This window comes from Crotalus tigris, unplaced genomic scaffold (assembly GCF_016545835.1).
Source record: "Crotalus tigris isolate CLP2741 ecotype Arizona unplaced genomic scaffold, ASM1654583v1 scf7180000019070.2622420, whole genome shotgun sequence".
In the NCBI taxonomy this organism is placed as follows: Eukaryota; Metazoa; Chordata; class Lepidosauria; order Squamata; family Viperidae; genus Crotalus; species Crotalus tigris.
The window spans coordinates 961,517-981,936 of NW_024097360.1; the positions used below are offsets into that span (position 1 = coordinate 961,517).

Sequence of the window (20,420 nt, forward strand, 5' to 3'; positions counted from 1 at the left end):
CCCTCGGGCCATTTCCATCTGATTTTGTTTCTGTTCTTAATAGCAATAGACTTATATACAGCTTCACAGTGATTTACAGCCCTCTTTAAGCGGTTTACAGAGTCACCCTATTGTCCCCAACAATCTGGGTCCTCATTTTACCAACCTAGAAAGGATGGAAGGCTGACTCAATCTTGAGCTGGTAAGAATCGGCAGTCGGCAGAATTAGCCTGCAATACTGCAATTCTAACCACTGTGCCACTACAGCTCTTAACCTTAATCCTTCTTTTCTATGCCCCTGCCCACTCCCCCAAATTAAAAGCAGAGATGATGTACAAAAGTATATCCAGAAAAAAATGGGGAAACGTTAAAGTAGAACCTGTCATGGTGGCCCTTTTAATGGAATGTGGAATAATTTAGACCAGTATTAACTTTAAGATGTGTGGACTTCAATTCCTGGAATTCCCCAGCCAGCAAGTTTGAAAAACACTGTTTTAGACTGTGCTATGTGTAATTCCAATTTTAGCTAAACAAATCTATGAGTATAAAGAAAATACTTGTATATAAATGGAGGTGCTTGATCAGCATAGTATGAATGTGTGCTGTCAGATCTAACAGTAAGGAATTCAAGCAATGTGGGGTTAAGTAGTTTTATTCCAGTTTTATTTGCTGCCTTGCCCTCTCACTTTTTTTTCCAAAGTAGTCCTAAGAACCTGCAGTCTTTGTTCTTATTTCCTGGAGAACAAAACATATTTCTGACTTCTAGAAACGACTCTCACTATATGACAGTCATGTACTTAAATACATTATTAAATGGGCTCCTTTTGCTCTTACCTTTGATTTATGATCAGACGTTAACATCTGAACTTTACATTCTGTTTCTTTTTTCATCTCAAGACAATTATTTCCTCTAAACAAAAATAAAACAGAAATATTTCAAGTAAGCATTTCAAATTATTTTTTTCAAAGAAACCTCAGAAGATGAACCAAAGCTTGAAAAATGCTTATAAATGTAAGTTGAGTCTGCCACCATTATGAAGGTTTTCAAGAAAAGAACAGACAAGCATTTATCTGTGGAAGTATAAGAACCCTGTCTTGGTCAGGGGGCTGGTCCCAGTTGGCAATCTGTACAAGTATTAATAAGCATCCATATTTATTTTTAACACATAAGAGTACTTGAAAACATACATCCTGAGCATCTAACACAATACTTTAAGCAATCTTACTAATTCATCCGATAAAGAGAATTACAAATGGAGGTAACCCTGTCTGGTGCTTTCACTCCATAATGTGTAATTCTGGGATCAGCAGCTTTTTCAGATTTATTGTGAAATATTCTATACAGAATATTGTATGCAGATGTATTGTTGCAGCAACGATGATGATAGTGATGGTGATGTATGATCCAAATCTTGAAAGGGTGTTGACTATTGCAAGATTTTGGCCTCCTCACCTCGTATCTTACAAAATCCCAGGGAACAATATTAAAATCACATCTTGATCTTGTTGTATTTCAGCCATTTAATTTTAAAGCTTCTGGCTGCCCATCACAGCTTTACTCATATTATTAGTCTGGTGTTTCATCTATCAGAAAGAATCCAGGCAAGTCATGCTAATTTTGATGAGAGGAAGCATTGCCTTTATAGTGTCCACACAAAAAAAGCGCTGATTGTAATAGCAAGTAGATTTTTGTTTTTTCAATTAATATTCAGATGTTGACCTGATCAGTTAACCTGGTTAGACCAATGAAGCTTACATGAAAAATACACTATCCATTGGCAACTACACTTCATACTGTATTCCATAGGCTTTAAATACATTATCCGAACTATTTGCGTCAACAGAACCAAAAGACACTTGATGAGATGTTGGCTTCCATATGAAGACAGATATATGAGCAAATGTGTACCGGCTTTTATTATGAGTAACTTGGGTTTTTTTGTTAGCTTTCATGTGATGAGAATCTAAATATTCCATTAATGTAATGATTTTATAGATTAATTACTAATAATCTCTCCACGTCTATTTTCCCCCTTAAAAGAATGTGTCATTTTTAAATCTTTTAATCTGAACCGAATCTGCAAGACTTTTTGAGCCCCTTCCTTCCCTGGGGATCCCCACACTTAGAATACGTCTCAAGTACAACAGTACTTTGATCCATCTCTCAAGGTACATGAATGGAACTATACTTTTCTTTCTTGCCATCCAAAAATGTTGCTTTTTAAACAGGGCCATACCCTTTTTTCTTGATTGCTTTCTCAAGGAGTTTCTCATAAGCTAGCTTCTCTTTGTCATACTGGGCTACCATTTTGTCAACTTGTGTACAGTGTAACTTCTGCATGATGCTGTGCTCCTGCAATGGGGGAAAAAAAGGCACATTAGGCTACAATCTGAGTAGCAAGGCATTTAGATATTTGTGTTTCCACAGAAAAAGAGAGAGAGAAAAAAACCCCAAACCCTCACTACGACATCTTTCAAATCGTTTCAAAATGGCACAAACACCTTTTTTTATTCTATCAGGCTCCTAAATCAACAAACTCTCCTGAATGGGACTGTTATCTGAAGCAACTTCTTTCCCTATTTGCCTTGGACTTCTTTCCCTATTTACCTTGGGCAGGGGTAGGCAACCTGGGCTCTTTTATGACTTGTGGACTTTAACTCCCAGAATTCCTGAGCCAGGTTGCCTACCCCTAGGCCCTTGGCATGCCTCCCCTTCCTTCTCTTCCTCTACCTGGGTATTTGCAACTTTCAGAACTCACAACTGTTGCTAAGCAACCAAGGCTGTTGTGTAAATAGTAAATGAAAAACAAGTGTTTTCTTTTTTAACCCCTAAGTTGTTTTTTATTGCCTGGGAAGTACAACATCATTCCAATAAAACCTCTTTATACCCCTTCCTTTGACATTTCAGAAATTTAAACATTGCTGCAGGACAACGGTAGCCATATGCCCAACTATTTGTTCCAAGCTCTCGAATAAACATGCATAGGATGGCACTGAAAAAAGGATGCTGCAAAGAACCCAGAAAGAAAGGAATGAATTTTTTATTTTTGAAAGGAAGTTGTAAAATTTAAAACGGAATTTAAAACAGGTTGAGACTCCCTAGAAATCACTTACGAATCACTTTTTGTTTAAATTACCAATACTCAGGTATTATTATTTTTTTCTTGCATTCTGATTTGAAGCACCACTGGGGATGTGCAAAATAGTTAAAGCTCGGACTGGCCATTTTTACTTTTTCTAGATTGAAACAAAATGCTGCACGTTTTGAAAGTCTGTTCCAAACAGAACATACTATACAGCGTTGGACAAAATATATTGTTTTCAATATAGCTTTTAATGTTCCCAGGGCAGCAGGGATAACATAGTACAGAGCGGCCAAAAAGGCAAAGATGTGGGGAAGCTGAAAGGGAGATGAGCATACCAGGGTGGGAGAAGTGTGAGGACCTCATCTAATGACAGTGCGGGCCTGGCCTAACAACTGTAACATTAGGACTACAAAAAGTGATGGTGTGGTCATGGGATGTTTCACCTAATTACCACTTCACTTAGTTGTGGTTGTTCAGCAAAGACTATCTGTACTGCTTTGTGGTTAGGCTTTCAAGGTGAAAGCAGCCAGGCTGCTTCGTTTACCTGGGGGATTTTGTTGACATAGAAGTATATTTATAATTGGCCATGGGCAGTGCAAAAATTTAATCCACTGCTACTGTTTATTTGTGGAGTTCAGTCCTCCAGATAGTTGTGGCAGCAGACTAGGCTGCTGAACGGTAGTTAAAGGCTGCTTTCATTGTCTACTATAGGGATTTAAAAATATTTTTAATGTTTTAAAAAATAGAAGGCATCTTTGCCCTAGTTAAGTGGCAGACAACTCCCAAAATGGGCTGTTAGTCCAGCTCTGTTTGTGTTTCTAAGATGAAAGGAAAGGCAGGGCAAGTCTCAAGTTCCCGACCACAGAATTCTTGAAACAGATTGACTTGTTGCTCCATTGGAAGAATACTTGAAGCACTTTGAATTTTGTTCTATTGGAATATGGGATATTACCAAAACAGAATGTTCACAATAGGACTTTTTAATGCTGAGTTTGGAGCAAAATGGTTCCCCCCCCCATTTCATACATCTAGAAAGCATGGTTAGATTCCTAGGCGCAGTTTTTAATTTCTAATTATTTTTGAAAAAGGAAGAATAAAATAATCTTACTCTGTTGATGCTGAAGGGAATTACATATATATACTCTCAGTGCTTGTATTCAAAATGAATTCCTGATTCAGAACTTTTGAAATGTTATGCATGCCTTTTGTACTAGGCTACTGTTGATCGCTCTTAAGTTATGTAATTACAAATCAAATATTTTTGGTTAACTATCTAATCGACATTAGCTTAGCCTAAGAGTTAGAGAAGTAGAAGTCATGTACTGCTTCGTAAATTTCTTCTGGAGAACAGTAATGTTCCATAGAGTGAGTTCTATCTATGAAAAACGAAGCATACTTAAGAACCAGTGGCACACATTATTTTAATAAATGCTTTGCAAAGACTCATACTCCGTTTTAAAATTTAAGTACCCCAGCTCTGGAAAGAGAAAACAAAAGATATCCTACCTTGGCATGCCTCTTCTTCAAAGCAGTCAGCTCTTTTTGCTGTTTTTTCAAATGCTTTATATATGCCTGTTCCCCATTTAAAAAAAAAATGTTTTAAAACATCTAAACCAGAAAGTCTTGAAAACAGATGTCTTTATTTTAAAACTGACTCTGCACAATGCATAAAGTCAAAATTTTCAAAACCATGATTTACTTTAAGCCAGGTTTTCAGAAAGTGTTAAATCATATGAGAGTCACTCAGGACAGCGAGATGGGCAGCATATAAATTAAATAAACAAACAAAGAAACCAAAACCAAGAAATCACATTTTGGCTTTGAATGATGTGCAAAGCAATTCAAAACTCATTACATCTTTAAAAGGTTTTGAAAAATGGGGGAAATCAAGTTGTTATCTTTGAGCAATATGCAGAGATTTCATATAAATTCCTGTGGGCTGAGACTTAACAATAATGGAAACCTTTCTTTTCTGCCTTGCTATTTTACAGTCATTCTAGAATTCACTCTATAATGTGGGAGAAAAATGAAAAGCAAAGCATCAGGCACTAGATCCTAACTGCTCTTAACCACTTCTTCCTTTATCAGATTAAAAGGCTTCCCTAGAGTAAAATGAAAACCTTAATGGATTAAAGGCCAAGAAAAATGAAATCTTATTCTTATTTAATTATTTAATAAGGACACTTGGATTTTCAACCGCACATATCAGAAAACAAGTCATTCTCAAAAAAGAGACTGCTAAAATGAAACATAGATTTACCTTCATCTGTTTTAAGTCTTCTATCTTGATTTGAGGAATAAGATCGATACCTTAAAAATGGAGAGGAAAAACAAGAGAATGAGCATATTTTCAGTATTGTTACTTACTCTAATGTCACTTCATTGAATTATATACACTTGCTGAAAAGATATGCAGATTATTACAAAGGAAAATAAATATTTTCCCTTAACACTTCATAGATACTCTTACTATCTATCAGGTGAAACATGATACAGCGAGAAATCTGAATGCAGTAGCCGTCTAGATGTTTGCTTACCTTTCTTAATCTCTGTACCAGGTCCTGTACTGGAAATGGGATTTGATCTGACTTCAGAACTGGTCTGAGGAGTAACATTTGCTTTAGCATTATTAGTTTTCCCCTTCTTATCATTCTTCGATGTGTCATTTGGAACATCAGCTATGTCACTCTGTAAGAAATAAGGCCTTTTTAAAAAAACATACCATGGACAAATCTGGAAACACCAGGATGAAAGATTGCAAGCAGCCAGTGAAACTGAAACATAAACCAGGTGTCTAAGGGCAGGGTGCAAGAAGTCCAGTGTCATAGCACATGGCTGTCATTGATACATCTTGGTAATCATAATAACTGGGCCATCTCATTCCCTTTGTGCCATTAGTGCTGTGCAAAGGACAGTCAAGCAATGTTATGTGTTTCCCTCTTGTTTGCGCTAACTGGCTACATCTTCTTTCTCCCCACACATAAAATTCCACTTAACAAGACCACAGCTGGGAAAGGTAGAACAGCAATTAGAATCAAAAGAAGACTAATCAGAGGAACAAGGCTGGACAAGGCCTCTTACTAAAGGGCAGGGGAGACTAACAATAGCACAAAGGCTTGACTTTTTAAAGTGTGCTCTCTTCCTGTGGTAACTGTGGTCTACCAACTAGTACTGTGATTAGAGAAGATGAGGCGGCCCAAGAAGAGCAGATGGTGGTTGCCATGAACAGGTGGGAAATTCAGTGGTGAGAATCAGCCAGAGGGAGAGGACTACCTTATCCTGAGTCCAGGTTTACAACATCACCAGCCAACAGGCTCTGAAGTAGGTATTCTGCTGGCAAAGAATCATGGGATCATTTGATCTTGAGCCTAAAGATTCCTGCTGTATTTTCTGCACCGACTACAAGGCTCAGTCCACCAAGGGCCGGGATGCTGTATGTCTTATGTAGGGGATGTTTAACACCCATCGAAGCATTATCCAAGAATCCTTGCTACTATTGGTAATGATAGAGAACTTAAGCTAACTAGAGGGCACCCACTATCAAACAGAATGTGTGCGTGTGTGTGTGCGCGCAGGCGTGTGTATTCACATTTCCAAATTGCCATCTCCCTCAAATAGGTCACTTAAGAGTGGCTGAAGAAATTATTAGCAGGCAAACAATAGGCAAATAAACAGCAAACTATTGCTAAAGTTCAAGGTATAATATTATATTAATGGCATTCTCAGGAGTTTGAAACAGGTCCTCATGTACTTAAAATTAGCATTGCCTATGCCAGAAACACCCCCCCCACACACACACACACAAGCTGCAGTAACCTGACAAAGGGCAATCAGCAATAACAGAAACATTACATACTAAAAGAAGTGTGGCCACTTTCATTGTTCACCTTTATTACTAGTATGCTCTCCATTTCAATTCAAAAACTTATGGACTTAATATTCAAAGACTCTGAAATGACTCATATTGCTTAGCACAGAGCTAGATAACTTTTTATATTTAGTGGCTTTACTACTTCTAAGTTAATATTTTGGCAGCCATGATCGTGATACTAATGCAATAATGCAGTTTTGGGGAAGGGTTAGATGTATTACTATTAGAGTATTAAGCCTCTTAGTGGCTTAACATGTTTGCTATACTTAATTTCTTCTTGGAGAAGCGTATCAAAATTTGCTGCCAATTGTGGTGGTACAATTTTGTGAGAGACTTTGGGGTCATAAGGGTTTTTCCAGGCTGCTTAATAGGCAGTGCCCCAGATGTTCCCCTTTTCTAGCCTAAATCCTGGATCACAAACTTACCATTTCATCTTAAGAGGCAAACCCTATTTATTTAGACCTAGATGCTTCCCGATTCCAACTGATTCTGGGCGGTTCACAGTATAAATGCAAAATGACAAATATATATATATGTAAAAGATAAAGCATAAAACAATAACAAGATGACAGATCTGGTCATCAATAACAAAGCATCCTGTACCCAATAAAAGGCCTAAATTACTGTAAAAGGAGAGATTGGAAATTATTTGGTAGCATTTCTGAAAACTATTTTTATTTTAAGGTACAAGCTCCCTTCATCAGAGTGGCCTTATTGAAATAGGATTAAATTACATAGGGATGGAGAGGAGTAGCGAGAGGGAAAACATGGTAATAATGCAGGTGAAGGTTCTAGGGGGGACAGATTACAAGCGCCTTATCAGTTAATGCTTGTAATGTGTAAAAAACTCACTGTGTTTGTTCTAAACATCTGTAAGCCTGAATTTTATTTGGTGGTGGTGGTGGTAATTCCCAAATTGCTACTTTGAGATATGTCCTGGAAAGCTAAAATACTTTGCTATAACTCTGTCCTAGTTTTGCGTCCTGATATATTAAATTTGCATTTCTTAGTTCTTTTATTCTGTTTGTCCTATGTAGAATCCAGAGTAGTATTGCTGGAACACAAAACTAGATTACAGGAAGAGCACCAGAAGCTGCCTCCAGCCATCTCCTTTGAAACTTACAGTACCTTCTAAACTCCTGATAATATAAATAATGTTTAATTTTAGCCACAGAAAAGCCAACCAATGTTGTCTGTCACTCTAATCTTTTAAATATTCTGCTAAAAGAGGCTTCTAGAAAAAAAAATGCAAATCAATTCCATATCCAAGGTTAATTTGTCCTCCTTACCGTTTCAATTCCCATAGCTCTCATCTGGTCTGCTCTTTTCTCCATGACAGATAAAAATTTCTTTGGATCTGACAAGGCATCCACAATATCTAAAAAGGAATTTAAATAAGTAAAGCTATTTTCAACTTCAGATCCCTTTAAAGCCCATCACATAATTCCTACAAACGGCTCTGCTTAATTTTATCATGCATTACTGTCTCCCTAATCGTGAGAAGTGATAAAATGGAAAGTCTTCATAAAGCTATGAGATGCAGAAGCATAGGGCCTGTAACAGGTTCCATCAGCTTAAGAGAAATAATATGAAAAAAAGTAAGGAGCACACAAACACACTCCCACAGCGCTTCTTTATGCTAGGGAGACAATTTGTTCTGAGCACTACTATATACTGTATACATATGTTTGTGGGTGTGCATGTGAGTGTGTATGTGTGAGAGCATATATGTGCAGACACCCCCAACATCTTGCTTTCTTCCTATGCGGAAAGGCCAAATACTGCATTTGCAAGATAAAGTAATTCTTCTCCCCATGTCAGAATATTTATCAGGGAATTATGTACTTTGCTGGACCTCTCTCTGACATTTCATCTCTAGAGGCTTTGTAAAATGCTCTCGTTTTTTTTTTTAAAAAAACAAACAATAGACACAAAAACTTCACACAAAACCTCTTACTACAAATGCGTGCTCCATCTTGCAATAATTCCAGAAATATTCCCAACAGTCTACACGCTATTCAAATCTTATTTCAATACACACAATCACAACATTATAGATAGAAGCAAAAAAAAAAAAAACTACTTGAATTTTATTGGGGGCAGAAGAATAGTAACTTTAGGCTCCATTCTGTTTAATACCATCCTATTGTGTTGTTGTCCAAAGAGATCATCAGCCCCCTTTTTCACTTTGCTTACTAAAAAAATAGCTACCTTGAAGAACCAGGCATTGAGCAGACAGGGGTGAAGGGTTTTTTTCTCATTAAGTTCACCATTATAAGAGACAAGGTAAAATGAGTGTTTCCAAACTGAGCCTTCATGGCTATTATACTAAGCTATCCTGGATCCTTGGACTTGGAGAAAGAATGAGATAAAAGAATATCTTGAGAGTCAGAGAAATGGATAGACCATTCATTTTCATTTTTCCAGAGGGATGAAAAATTCCCCAACAATTTCTCAAGGACAAAATTTCCCTATATTGTTGACATTCGTACCATTACTTAAAAAAAAAAAGCCAAGATATGTCTTTCCTTGGTTTAATGAAATATGGGAAGCCCTGGAGGTTAGAGATCACTAAACAGTGTTTTATCAATTGACTTAATGCCATCTGATAATGATAATCTTTCCAATTGCAGATCAAATTGGGACCAATCGTAACTGTCAAAGGAATGCATTCCTTAGCTTAGGAGCATCATTCATTCATTCAATTTGTATGAACACCCATCTCAAATTAGCAGCAATCAGGCAATATAGGCAAATTCCATTTCCCCCATGCCAAAAAGCTTCTGTAAATGGGAAGCATGCTCCTTAGAAAGGGATCCTATCTTTCATTTCCAACTTCAATCTGCAAATAGGATTACTCTGCACTCATTGCATTGGGACTGGGAAAAAAAATGTGATAAATTTCCAGGTCCATTGCAAATCTTTCCCATAATGAGAAATATTCAAGACTCTTGGATGGTTGGGTAATTACAGTCATGGGACAAGGGTTACAGTAGCTACAGGAAAGATATAAAGCAGATGGAACTACATCGCATCTTAGGCTGAGCTAAGATACTCTGCTGGACAGTTGGGGAGGATGACAGAGTGTATATATGTGTGAGTCTGAATTTTTAAAGCATGTTATGCTGATTTTAATACTTGCATAAAGTTTCTGTGAGCTTCCCACCTCAATAGGTCATTACATGCATTATCCATTTTTGCTAGCCCAGCTGAAAGGTATAGAAAGGGGGTTGAGGACTGATAGGGCTGAGTTTTTGAATTGTGCGGCAAAACCATCCACAATCCTTCCCAACTAATTTGCTCCAAATAAAAGATATGATTGAAGCATTTACCTCCAAAACCATCAGGCACGTAAGTTTTAAGTACAATGTTGCAGAAAACTGTTGGCAGAGACAATGGCTTGTTGCCTTCATTTCGAAGGGAAATGTGTCGATAGCCTGCCTGAAGCCCATCCAGTGGCAATATCCTTTGACCAATCAACCTGTTGTTGTCATCATAAACTGCTATCCTCAAGACGGCAAGATCTGGTAGAATCACCTAAGAAACCCCAGAATGAAGGTGGTTATTCAGGTTCATCAGAGAGCACATTCCGACTTTGTAATTGTTGAAGAAACCCAGCATTCCCATCTGGAACCAGGTTCTAACAGATCATCCCATAGGGATGTTTGATTACATATTTACAATATCATTAGGCTTTCTTGAACAACACCTTTGGTGGCGCTATGTGTTAATGTTACACAGAATATATTAGTAGTGGATATTGATTTATGCCTCTGAAAATAGTCAATCAACGTTATTTAATTCTGTTAAGTTTGCTTTTCTTTCTAAAAATGAAAACTCCAGAAGTTCGGAAGAATAAAAATAAATGGTGATTAAAATAAATGAATCTTCAAAAGATGAAGGTTACTTTGGTCTGATGAGTACTCAGTCCTATTCTGGTAGCACAGGGTTGCTTTCTCCAAAGAGGTCCCCATTCTGTTCTCCAAAATATCTACATTTTATTAGCTATGAAATTCATCTGTGTCATGCACCCTGACAGAAATATAATCTTTGATGGACGAAAACACTATTTTCTTCCTTAGCAGGCAAAGCCAGTCTGAAGGATTCTCATGCAGGAAAGAGATAATGTTCCAATAGAAGAGAATAGGTTGAACTGTGGAGTCCTTAGTGCTCTCTGAACTTGGTTGTTAGCTTGCAGACATTTCATTACCCAACTAGGTAATACCATCAGTGCTAGGAGTGTGGGGTTCGCTCCTTGTTTATATAGTAGCAGGAGGAAACAAAAAGATCAGAACACATCCTCTAGTAGTCAATATGCAGATAAGCAGGGAATAGCACCAGGCAAATGACCAAACAGAAATATCCTAATCAAGGAACTACCAAGCAGAAAACCACACCCCCATTAACAATGGCAAGGCAAGCTACTGCACATGAACAAGGAGCAAATTACACACTCACTAGCACTGATGAAGTTACCTAGGCGGGTAATAAAAAAAGTCTGCAAGCAAACACTCAAGCTCACGGAGCACCAAAGACCCCATGAGCGATAATGTTTCTAACTATCAAATATTGTCCACATAAAGAGTTGGACCTTATTTATCAAATTTAGCTACCCACTCACAGGGAGACTCAGGCTTATCATGCGATTGGTGGGAAAACAGTGTATAAAGCTCCTCATAGTACTATACTAAAGAGTAGTATTTTTTTAGATGGAATTGCAATCCTACTTTCCTCCCCAAATATTTACAGCCAACATTCTAAACTCTCTAATCCAAAAAAGATTAAGATAAAGTTATAAAGATAAGCGATCCCCAACTTTTGTTCCCAAATAAGGGGAAAAAATTAGGAGGAATTTCCTTCTAAACAATGTGTGACTTCATCTAAACTAACAGCTAAAAGTGCTCATCTGTATGTGATTTTATAAAAGGTAACGTGTAGTTTTCACAGCATTTGTTCAAGTTGCAACAATAGTGATTGTAAAGAAGCTAAGTGGATATAGGTCTTTTCTATTTCTCAAATTGCAGAGGACAATGCAAACAAGTTAATCTTCTTTCCTCCAATGGATTCTACTAACAGAACCATTGCTTACTTGCCGAACAAAGTATGAAAATAAAAAAGAGCATTGCTTAACACATTGTAACACCAGATTCCATTAATGGAAGACAAGAAAATCATTTTTTTCTAGCTAATGCAGATAATTAGTGTTGGCATTGTAATCATAGCCTGGGTCCCTTCTGACATCATTCCACAGCAAGAATGAGATATCTCAAAATACTTTAGTTAGAGCAAATGCAAAATTGTCTGAAGGAGGAAAACTTGGCAGTAGCCTCTGTCAAGACTGGATTGAATAATAATCTCAAATTGCAGGTAAAATATCTTAAAGGATTAAAAAGATTTCTAAAGACACGAATATTAAATATTATATTAAAATATTTCCTATCATAAGGCTCTTTAAAACTTTTTCCCTTAGAAGCTGATATTTTCTATACTTTTAAGTTATTCACACTTTATTTTTTGATATATACATTTCCAGAATATAAGCAATCCCTTCTGCTGGCTGCCTGTTAAAGGAAAGATTCAATGGTATTTAAGGTAGCCTTGTCCAGCTTTTGCGTTCTGCAATTACAAAGGGCCCCAAAGGATTAGGCTATTATTTGGCAACTAATAAGAAATATATCAACTAGCATACATAGTTAAATATAGCAAGACTGATCCAACATAAATATCAAAATATCATTGTCACAATTGAGTAAAAGCTCACAGAAGAATAACGACACAGAATATGTATTACAACAGCAGTTTTATTTTTTTTTAAAAAAAAACACAGGTGGACAATAAAACACAATTTACACATACGTAGTCCTCGACTTACGACCAGAATTGAGCCCAAAATTTATGTTGCTAAGTGAGACAGTTGTTAAGTAAATTTTGTCCCATTTTACAATCTTTCTTGCCACTGTTGTTAAATGAATCACTGCAGCTGTTAAGTTAATAACACAGCTAATAAGCGAGTCTGGCTTCCCCCACTGACTTTGCTTGTCAGAAGATCACAAATAGTGATCCCATGATCCCAGGACACTGCAACCGTCATAAATATGAGTCGATTGCCGAGTGTCTGACTTTTGATCACGTGCTGCTGCAACAGATGCTGCAACCACGGGGATGCTGCAACAGTTGTGTGAAAAATGGTCACAAAGTCACCTTCTTCAGTGAGGTTGTAACTTTGGTCACTAAATGAACTGTTGTAAGTCCAGGACTACCTGCACCTCCTAAGCATTTGCATGAGATTCATGCTACCTAAGTAGTTAATAAACAATCCTAACTCTACCGTTATTACACAATTCTCCTGGTATGAAGCCCTCGGTCTGTGCACTTTTTCTGATATATTCCAAATGTTATTAGATTAGCTATCAGTTGCATAAACCTTGGGTCATGCTACTGTGATGCTTTACATTTGGCATTAGCTCCCAACCGTAACTAAATTAGGCACGATACTAGCCAGAAAAATACATCACAAAGAAAAAAAAAAAGCAGGTAACTGTTCTGCATTCTAGACAACAGAACAGGCAAAAGAATAGAAGACATTGTCAATGACGGCACCATTAACAGACACACTTCTGGATAAACTTTAGTTGACAAAAATTTTTTTTTAAAAAAAGTAGAATGGGATAGAAAAAAAAACTAGACACCAGGGATTGCCCTTAAGAGTGAATCTGCATGTGCATTTTGACAAATCTTTATAAGTAGCTTGAGGGGCTAATGATTATGTAGGTGCAAGCAGCATGATGCAGCTTAACCATGTTTTGCTGAACTTGGCATTTCTTCAGAATGAAATGAAATCTGCGTGCTTGCATGGAAGATATACATTTGGAAAGTCCCCTTATTAAAAAAAATAAAATAAAATCCCTTGCTGGGTTATTAATAAAATTAGACTAGAGGTTTTCCTCCTAGTTATTTTCATTTGCAAGAAGCTCTTCTACAATTAGCACCTCAACAATTTTGTCACAAGGTGGTACAGAAAGAGCACACACATGCCTTATAGGGACGAAAGTAAGAGAAGGTCCACTGAATCAGCCCCAAACTCTTCTTAGTTCAATATTCGCTTTTCCTGTTGATGCCTACAGGGAAGCCAGAAGACTGCAAATGATATGGAGAGGCTTACTGTCTGCAACACTACCAACAATATACAGGCCACACGCTTGCTAGCTGTCAATGACTTTGTCCTCCATGAATATTGCTTAATTTCCTTTTAAAACTATTTAATTTATTGGCCGTCGCTACATCTTATGACAGCAGATTACAGTTCAATTGAGCATTGCATGGAAAAATCTCGAACGCCTTATGAACCTCCTATCACATAGTATCATTAGATGACCCTAAGGGTAGTACTGAGTAAAGGAGGAAAACATCTCCATCCACTTTCTCTGCACCAGGCAGAATTCTGCACATCTGTCGCCTCTGACTTGCCTTATTTCTACGCTTTAAGCCCTGCCCGATGCTGAAACCTCTATTCAGAGAGAGGAAGTGTCTCCCCATTGTCATTTGGGTAGCCCTTTTTGGTTCTCTAGTTTTCAGAATGATGCATGACTTCCAAATTTGGATCAGCACAGGGATGTGTATTATTTTCGAGTCCTATTTTCCTGATTCCAAACACAGATTTTACCACTTTCACATAAGCGAAAATGTTCACATGAGCTTCCTGCACTGTACCACCTTGTTCTGGCGCAGACTTAAAAGCCAGCCCAAGAATATGCAATGTTCCTCCTGAAAACATGGCCCCTTGCAGCTAGGGTGATGGGAACATTTTGTAAAATGGCACAAGTAAACTCACCCCTAGAACTCCAAATGGTGTCTAGTGAACACTTGTGTGTGGAAGAGAGAAGAGATGTACACGACGCAGACAGGACGAGGGAGCCAGCCTCAGATGCAGAGGCAGCAGCCCCTGACTGAATCCACGTAATGACATTGACCTTAGCTTTGGATGCCGGGTCTCACCTGCCCTCATGGCTGAAGGAACAGTGCAAGATAGGCAGGGCACTGCCAGGGCAGGGAAGAAGTTGTACTCTCCAAGGAAGGCAGAGGTTCCCCCAGCTGGAGCTCATTCTGAGCAGACTGCATACCTGGAACACAGGCATAGCCATAGCCACGAACGAGGCTGTTCCTCCAAGAGGGAGGAAGAAGAGGAGGAGGAAGCAAGAAGAGGGAAAAGCCAAACAGAAAAATAAAAATCATATGACAGCTACAAGAGTTTCCGTTCAAAAAAAAAATAAATTCCAGATTTAGTTAACTCTATCCCATGACAAAAAGTGGTATCATGGTAGATGAAGGGAAAGCGCTAGCAAGACCTGCTCTCCTAAATCAGCCTTCCCCAAACCATTATTTTACTGAAGTGATGTGCCTGCAATGCCCAGAATTGAAATTTCAGCTGAGCATTTGGGGAGTGGTCAACTCAACGCTGTTGTTGAGGGGACATCAGATTGGTGGGTCTTTTCCTAAAAAGTTCCTTGTTTCAGGAAAAGTGTTGAGGCAAAGTGTTATTCATAAAACCTCAAAGGTATTTTCAGGCATCTGAAATACATACCTTTCGGAACACAAAGCACTCTTCGTTGTAAACAGGATTTAAGCCATTGTTCATCACCATCCGTGTTCGGAATTCCTTACGTATTGTATCAGTGGGAAGACCATACATATCCACCTCTACGTAAGTACCAATTTTTTTGTCTGATAAAAATTGACCAGATATGACCTTGAAATGGAAGCATAAGAATGTTCAGTCCAATGAGAAATTTAATATAGTCAAGTGTATATCAGTGTTTAGTGTTATTCATATGTATGAATAAATATATATTAATATATGAATAATAGAGTTAGAAGGGATCTTGGATGTCTTCTAGTCCAACCCCCTGCTCAGGCAGAAAACCCTATACCATTTCAGACAAATGGGTGTCCAGTCTCTTCTTAAAAACTTCCAGTGTTGGAGCATTCACTGCTTCTGGAGGCAGGTTGTTCCACTGGTTAATTGTTCTAAACTGTCAGGAAATTTCTCCTTAGTTCGAGGTTGCTTCTCTCCTTGATTAGTTTCCATCCATTGTTTCTTGTCCTGCCTTCAGGTGCTTTGGAGAATAGCTTGACTCCCTCTTCTTTGTGGCAATCCCTTATATATATAAACATCTCATACTTATTTCAATTGTTTATGACCTGTGGCCCTTACTTTATATTTTAAAACAGCTTCAGGTATCTGGGGTCAAGTAGCATATTTCAAGCATTCTTTTCTACACTGCGCAGCTTCCTACCTGCACTGAACAAGTCGCTGCAATAACACCATCCACAGGAGTCTCAGAAAAAGGGTCAAATGTCCGATCAGGACGCCGCATGAAATCTGGTTTAAGAAGATAACTTTAAAAAAAAATCAAAACGCACATGTTTAGATAAAACTACTTATGTTTCCCTTTTAATCCCTTTTAAATTAAATACCATTATTGTTATTAGTTATCTTGCAAGTCATATGTAGAAAGCATATAATCAGCTGAAAATAAATCATGGAAGAGTATTGTTTTTAGAATGCATATCCAAGGTAGAAAAACTAAATTTTACTCACTGAATGGTGAAAAGAAAAACCTACAGTAACCAGAATGAGATAATACATCGTATGAATTCATCCCACCTGAAACATTTCCTTTATGAAATTAAATTCAAGGTACACATTCAAAATTACACTAATTTAGGTAACTAAACAAGTAGGTGACAGGATTTTCTAGCTAATGATTAGCTGAATAATTTAACCATTTCAATATGGTATATATATTTTTCCTGCTGCGCATCCTTTGGTTGGGCTGGGACTTTCACAGTACATCCATAAGACATGTGGCTATCTTCTGGGCTAAAGAATTTTAAAGCTAGAATCCATTTCAGTATCAGCTGGTTTTTCCCTCCCTTTTTTGACATGAAAAAAGTATTCATCAAAACTTTTTCCAACCACTGGAACTGCCAAATCAGTCTTTTGTGGTGATGAGAACCCAAACTTCGTGAAAATTCTAATCACCACGGCAATGATAATCATATAGCCTTTGGGACACAAAGGACTTTGTAGAAATGAAGCCTAGCCATTTTGTCCAAGGCCTAATTTTTTTCTTTGGCCTAGACAAGGTGGGTGAGACTAACCTGCCCTGTTCTGATTCATGACTTCAATGCAAACTTCTGATTGTATTGAATTCTGCTGAACAGAACAAAAAACAAAAACAAATCCAGCAGCTGCATCAAAAGGAAATAAAGATAGATCCTTAATATTCATAGTGGTTCTGTTCCAGTATAAAATCATAAATTATGAAACTGCAAATAACCAGGCCATGAATCTGTGGGAAGGACCGGGCTAGTTTTTGGTTTGATTAGCTTACAGTCATTCTTTTCATACTTCCTTCTTTCCTTTCTCTCCCAGTGTATAAAATGCATTTGTTCTATATATACTAAACTCAGTGGGAAAATCCAAAGCCAAGAATATGAATCCCACTTCATAGTTCAGTTTCTTTTCCAGATCATTTCCATAGTTTTTCACAAATTCAGTTATTTCCAATTCCCACACATTCTTTCCCATATTCGCATATAAAGATATACCATCTCTCTCTTTGGAAAATAGAGTATACACCCAGAAAGTTGATACACACGGAATTTTTTAATTACTCATAGTTATTTATCAAACTTATAGAGAGCAGCCATATCAGTATATTACTATAGGGAGCAGCTCTGATAAACTTTCAAGAAACTTGGAAGCTTCTATGTTGCCTTCTTTAATTTACTGTTGGGGATTAACTTTTTATTAGTCAGTGAAGAAATTAGCACTCAGTTTGACATGGGACCTAAGTTATATTTTCAAGAATGTTACATTTAAAAAAAAATCTGTTGCTCAAATTATTATCTGCATTAATAGATCTGGTTTTCTCACTTTGTTATATTCCAGGCTTGGGATCCCTTTCCAAAAGATACAAAGGACAAAGTTACATTACATTTTGTATTTCTTTTGAAAGGTTTTTAAAAAATATTCTATATACCACAAACCTCTTAGGTCACAATTTCAACAAGTTTCAGTTAAATAAATAAACTAGCAGAGAAGATACAAGAGGTAACCTGAAATGCCCTGTTTGCAAGAAAATATCTTGGGTTTTTAAATGTACATCTCTGGGCATGTTGCAGCAGAAAGTACAGTAATATGATAAAGATCTTGATCTTTGAGAGAAGTTGCACATCTTTGGGGGGGGGATGAATATCTGTGTGCCCAAATGGCACCTATCTAGCATTATACAACTTATTCTGCCAGCATTCAGCTGGGAGTTTAGGTCAAAACTAGTTCAACTTTTGTATTGCAATTGATAGTATAGAATAGTATAGAATAACAGAATTGGAAGGGACCTTGGAGGTCTTCTAGTCCAACCTCCTGCTCAGGCAGGAAAACCCATACCATTTCAGACAAATGGCTGTCCAGTCTCTTCCAGTGTTGGAGCATTCACAACTTCTGGAGGCAGGTTGTTCCACTGGTTAATTGTTCTAATTGTCAGGAAATTTCTCCTTAGTTCTAGATTGCTTCTCTCCTTGATTAGTTTCCATCCATTGCTTCTTGTCCTGCCCTCAGTTGCTTTGGAGAATAGCAACCCGAGATATTGGAACACTGCTATCATGTCATCCTTAGTCCTTCTTTTTATTAAACTAGACTTACCCAATAGCAGATACATCTTGAAGACAAAAGCTGCTTAATAATAATAATAAAAAAAAATCTCAAGGAAAACTGATCTGTATTTCAAATCCCAAACCTTTGCACTTTAGGTGATCATCTTCAGCTGGGAACAATGGGGACTATTAGCCAAATAAGGGAGACAACAGAAGGGAAACTGAATTACTAGTAACAGGAAAAGCCTCCACATTCCAAATGGCCCAAATTTAGGTTTCTAAATCTAAATTTGCTAGACAGCTCTGATTTTCCACTCATAACAACATTTCATGAGTTTAAAAAAAAAATCACAGCTGCCTAGCAAATTTAGATTTAGAAATTTAAATTTGGGTGTTTGGGAATGTGGATATAAAACTCTACTACCTTGTACCTTACCGCTTTATTTGCAAAATGTGGTTCCTTTTTTGCTGCTCACCCTCTCCTCCCCCTTCAGGGACAGATCTTCCAGATTCTTTTCATAAAATAGAACACCAGACTGAATTTCTACAGCCTGTTTTTCATTTACAGCACATAATTAAAAGTGACATTGTTCTATATAATGGCAGCTGTTAAACATTGTTACTTACCCACAAGACCCATTATACTCAAATTTCCCCTGATTCAACTGCATTGCTAGATCTGTGAAGAGGTAAAAATAGTTTAAATTTTATTACTGAGCAATACCTATCTGGGCAGTCTTTTTAAACTAAAAAAACACAATTTATCCTGGATAGCGAATTTAGTTAAAATACTAATTCCACACATTCCTTGAAAGCAAAGGACACGTTATCCTAATTCAGTAGAAAAGTGCAAAATATATTCATCGTAAGTTGCTGGTCCTTCAATTTTTTTTGTGAAATAAGAAATTCTAAAAAGGTGTAATTAAAAGACTGCATCCTCTTTTATATCATCTCCATCTCTCCACTCTGAAGATATGGATTTATTAAGTGAACAGGAACATTCTATAGACTAGGACAATGGTCAATATTGGACATGGTTGGTCATATTGGACTACAATATTGGATTAGCAATCCTTACACATCTGATCATTATTTTCCAATAAGAGTAAGGAGCCCTTCTGTTATGAAACATTGTTCAGTGATAGAACTTGACAGACCTCAAACCACCTTTCATATGGTGATAGTTAACATGGCTACTTTGTTGATTCTTCAGTGGATTCTAAATATCAATCCACAGATGTTTTTGGTGGAACCAAGTCACGAGGATGTATTTCTATTGCCCTTCATGACAAACAACAAGCAAGAGCACACCTTTAACACACTAAAGAAAGCAACACCTAATAATATGATGATTTCTTCTTTTTGGAGAAGCAACTGGCTTCAATACTAGCTAGTTAATCACCATTATTTCACTCACTACAAAGAAAAGAAACAAGTTCTCTGGCTTAACATAACGTTTTAATTGTAGTTCCTAGTATTGTCCCTTATGTTTTTACTCAGAAATGATTCTTAATAATTGTTCCAGAAAGTCTGTCCGTCCGTCCGTCCGTCTGTCCGTCCATCCTATCTATCTATCTATCTATCTATCTATCTATCTATCTATCTATCTATCTATCTATCTATCTATCTATCTATCTATCGTCCAGTTTTATGCTGATGTACAAAGACATGCAGAAAAGGGTGCATATATGTTTTACTGCTTTCAATCTAATTGTCTGCCTGGCTGGATGTAGATATTTATATTTAACCATGTGAATGAATCCTCCAGCAATGCCAGGAGCAAACGTTGCAGCATCTGGCAGAAAGCTCCTACTCAAGCTGCCATT

At 37.3% G+C, this 20,420-nt stretch overlaps 1 protein-coding gene across 14 annotated transcripts in view; it reads right to left on the bottom strand.

Moving 5' to 3' along the window:
• The window catches only part of PLCB4 (phospholipase C beta 4), a 195,962-nt gene that overhangs the window by 18,852 nt on the left and 156,690 nt on the right, over positions 1 to 20,420 (bottom strand). For all 14 annotated transcript variants that reach the window (XR_005558646.1, XR_005558647.1, XM_039359416.1 and 11 more), the window contains 10 exons: positions 19,222 to 19,273; positions 16,230 to 16,332; positions 15,518 to 15,682; positions 10,269 to 10,473; positions 8,226 to 8,314; positions 5,603 to 5,753; positions 5,326 to 5,375; positions 4,572 to 4,637; positions 2,217 to 2,332; positions 814 to 889 (listed from right to left, as the gene is read on the bottom strand). Coding sequence is in view for 12 of the 14 variants with exons in the window: in XM_039359416.1 (XP_039215350.1) it covers positions 814 to 889; positions 2,217 to 2,332; positions 4,572 to 4,637; positions 5,326 to 5,375; positions 5,603 to 5,753; positions 8,226 to 8,314; positions 10,269 to 10,473; positions 15,518 to 15,682; positions 16,230 to 16,332; positions 19,222 to 19,273 (1,073 nt within the window). In the remaining 2 variants the exon portion in view is untranslated. The remainder of the gene's footprint in view (positions 1 to 813; positions 890 to 2,216; positions 2,333 to 4,571; positions 4,638 to 5,325; positions 5,376 to 5,602; positions 5,754 to 8,225; positions 8,315 to 10,268; positions 10,474 to 15,517; positions 15,683 to 16,229; positions 16,333 to 19,221; positions 19,274 to 20,420) is intronic.